General features: G+C 50.4%; 1 protein-coding gene across 1 annotated transcript; it reads right to left on the bottom strand.

Annotated features, from left to right (window-relative positions):
* Positions 1–523: 523 nt before the first annotated feature.
* LOC126496194 (major allergen I polypeptide chain 1-like) lies at positions 524–900 on the bottom strand (the record flags this gene model as incomplete). Its single annotated transcript, XM_050133746.1, has 2 exons — positions 840–900; positions 524–711 (listed from the first exon to the last, which is right to left on the bottom strand). Coding segments are annotated over exons 1-2 (249 nt in total), but the record flags the coding sequence as incomplete, so codon positions are not given.
* Between the last annotated feature and the right edge of the window lie 2,058 nt (positions 901–2,958).

Genomic DNA, 2,958 nt, shown 5'->3' with positions numbered 1-2,958 from the left:
TGAGCCTGTGGACAACTGTGGTCCCTCAGTGAACTGATTCCGGTCACATGATGACCTCAGAGGCATGCAGCTAGGAAGGTGACAATCCCACCAGTTTCAGTGACAAGAGGGGATTCAATTAGATTCTGCAGCTGAGCATCCAGGGCTGAATTATACACAGTGACCTCGGAGATCCAGGGGACAAGAAAAAAATGAATCTATTGGGGGTGTGGTGATAGACTTAAAAAGTTAGGATAGAAGTTCCGAGCTGGAGAAGGGGTGCCAGGCACTGATGTAGCTGGACTCGGGAGGCTGGGCCAGAAAGCCTGATGGAGGCCAGGTGGTACTGTGGGGGCAGGGATCCTTGGGGTCTGGTCTGGCTTGACTGAGCTGAACAGTCAGTGTCCTTCCTGCCCCTTCCTCCTGACATCTTTCTGGGTTCCCAGAGAAGTTGCAGTGCTGGGGAGGAACACACACTCGGTCCCTAAGCTGGGGTGGGAAGGGGGACACACAGGCTCCTGGGCCAGACAAACAGAGAACTCACCAACAAACTCTTTGCATTTGCTTTGTCATCTGCTGTCAACTTGTTATCAATACATATCTTCAGATTTTCAGCATTTTTCAGTGTGGCAGTGTCGTTCTTGTACTGGCTCACGTAATTTACATATTCAGTCACAGATGGGCCAAGGAAAAGATCAAGCTCCTTCACTATCGCTGGGCAAATGCCACAATCTAGAACACAGAAAAAAAGTGATCCTCCTTTGAAAGCCTTGCATCAAACACAGATGTCCTTTCTGGGGAGTGAGGGTGTGAGAGCCCTGGAGACTCTGCATCCCTGAAACCCACACCCTAGTACCTACCTCCCTCCGAGGTCAGGAGCAGAGCAGCCCCAAGCAACACGAGAACACCAGTGAGCTTCATGGTAAAGGCAGGTAGGTGCTCCTACCCAACTTGGGACCCTTTTTTAACTGCCCTGCTCTGCTGGCAGGGGAGGGAGGGGCTGGGTCTGAGCCCTCCAGGCCCCTCCCAGAACCCAGCTTGAAACTCCCTGGGGCCATGTCAGGGGAGATGTGTGTTTTGGCAAGAAAAATAGATCCTGGTCAACAAAGGGCTCTGGTTCAGCATGGTCCTTTTCTAGTCTTCTGCTTAAGGTCACATGTCATGTGAGGACCCAGGAAGTGATGAGTAGGGAGAGGGCCAGGTCCCTCCATGAGGCCTCCAGAGTGAGGTCTCTGTCTCCCTGTAACACTGGGAACTTGCCGTTTATTTACAAGCTCAAGGGGTCACTTCTAGGGCAGGCCAGATCACAGACCACTGACCATGTGGAGACCCCTGTTCTGACTGTTTCTGTCCCTGCCCCCATCTTTCACTTGCTTCACGGCTCCACTGAAGCCGACTCTCACCCTGAAGTCCTCCTGTTGTCACGGTCATCCTGCAACGCCATCTTTCAGTTGTTCTTGTTCTTGTTGGTATTTACTTTGTTTTGATATGGGGTCTCTAGACACAGGCCTTGCTGTCCTGGAACTCACTTTGTAGACCAGGCTGGACTTGAACACACAGAGATCTGCCTGCCTCTGCCTCCTGAGTGCTGTGATTAAAGGCGAGCACTAACACTTCCCAGCGAATATGTATGTATTTGTGGTGTGTGTGGTATTCTATGTGGTATATTTGTGTGGTGTGTGTATGGTGCATATTTGTGATGTGTGTTTGTGTGTGTGGCATGTGTGTGGTGTGGTGTGTGTGTGTGTGTTTGTTATGTAGTATGTATCTAATATGTGTGTGTGCTATATGTGTGTGATATTTGTGTGTGTGTATGTGTCTGTGGTGAATTCAACTTTCCCTACAGCTGGTGGTAAACACTGTTAAAATCCATTAAAAACTGCCTGGTGTGGTGTCAAACATTTTTAATTTTAGCACTTAGCAGACAGAGGCAGGTGGACAACTGTGAGTTGGAGGCCACCTTGTTCCCCACAGGGATTTCCCAGCTACAGGACATACACTTTAAGTTCATACTGCAAGTGGCTCATGTTCATTTTCTCATAACTAAGCAAAGATGCCTCATTGGAGCAATCTGACCCCTCATTGGTCACTGCCTGACTGTCTTCCTGCTCCAGTTGCTTTGACTTTCCACCAAGAACCCAACACGACAGCCCTGATGGCAGCACCAGCCATTTTGAATACTCCATAGATTCCCTGGAAAACTAAAGGGCAATCTCAGCTGGTTGGCCCAGATTCTGAAAACACAGCCTCGGTCTGCGGAAGGTCTTGCGGAACTATGCTATCAAAATTCTAGGTGATATTTCACCCATTTCCACCTGGGTCAGACAAGAAGCACCTCCTTTACACCCAGAAGGGGGTGCTAAGAGGCAGGCTGTGGTAGGCTCCAGTGCCCCTCTGGCCTATGGAGGGGGGAAGCTCAGACCCATGCACTGTCCTGAGAGACATGCTTGACTCTCTCCCCGGGATGTGACATTCTAGGCCTCATGAACGACTTATGTCTTTTTTACTGCCCTACTTTCAGGAGTGTGGGCTGAATGGACAGAAATGGGGAAGGGGGCAGTGGAGCAAAGGCTGAGGCAGAGGAATGACAGTTGTATGGTCAACAGGCAAGTAGCTTGATGTATGCTGGCTAAAGCATTGGACAGGGACAGGGTAGGAAAAAGAAGAGTCACAGAAAGAGAGGGCAGACAGCAAGGTCTGATGAAGGATCAAAGGTTTCATATTCAGAGGACCGAAAGTTCAAGGCCCTGTTTGATAAAGAACTCTAGGGAGCTGCAGTGTCCTTAGACACAAGAGCCTCAGTAGGGCCAAGAGCCACAGCACTGCTGAGTGCCAAGAAGGACTCACTTCCTACCCATGAGGCTCTGGGTCCCATGCTGGTGTGAGGCCTGTTCACTAGAGGGTTCCTCCTGCTGCTGCTCCCACCTGCCAGCTGCTTCTGCTCCTGCTGGGACACATGGAGGGCAATGAAAGCTGCCC

This window comes from Alexandromys fortis, unplaced genomic scaffold (genome assembly GCF_014885135.2).
Source record: "Alexandromys fortis isolate MF-2015 unplaced genomic scaffold, M_Fortis_MF-2015_v1.1 scaffold_1640, whole genome shotgun sequence".
NCBI lineage: Eukaryota > Metazoa > Chordata > Mammalia > Rodentia > Cricetidae > Alexandromys > Alexandromys fortis.
The sequence above is the reverse complement of the archived record's forward strand: the minus strand, read 5'-3'. Positions and strand labels throughout refer to the sequence as shown.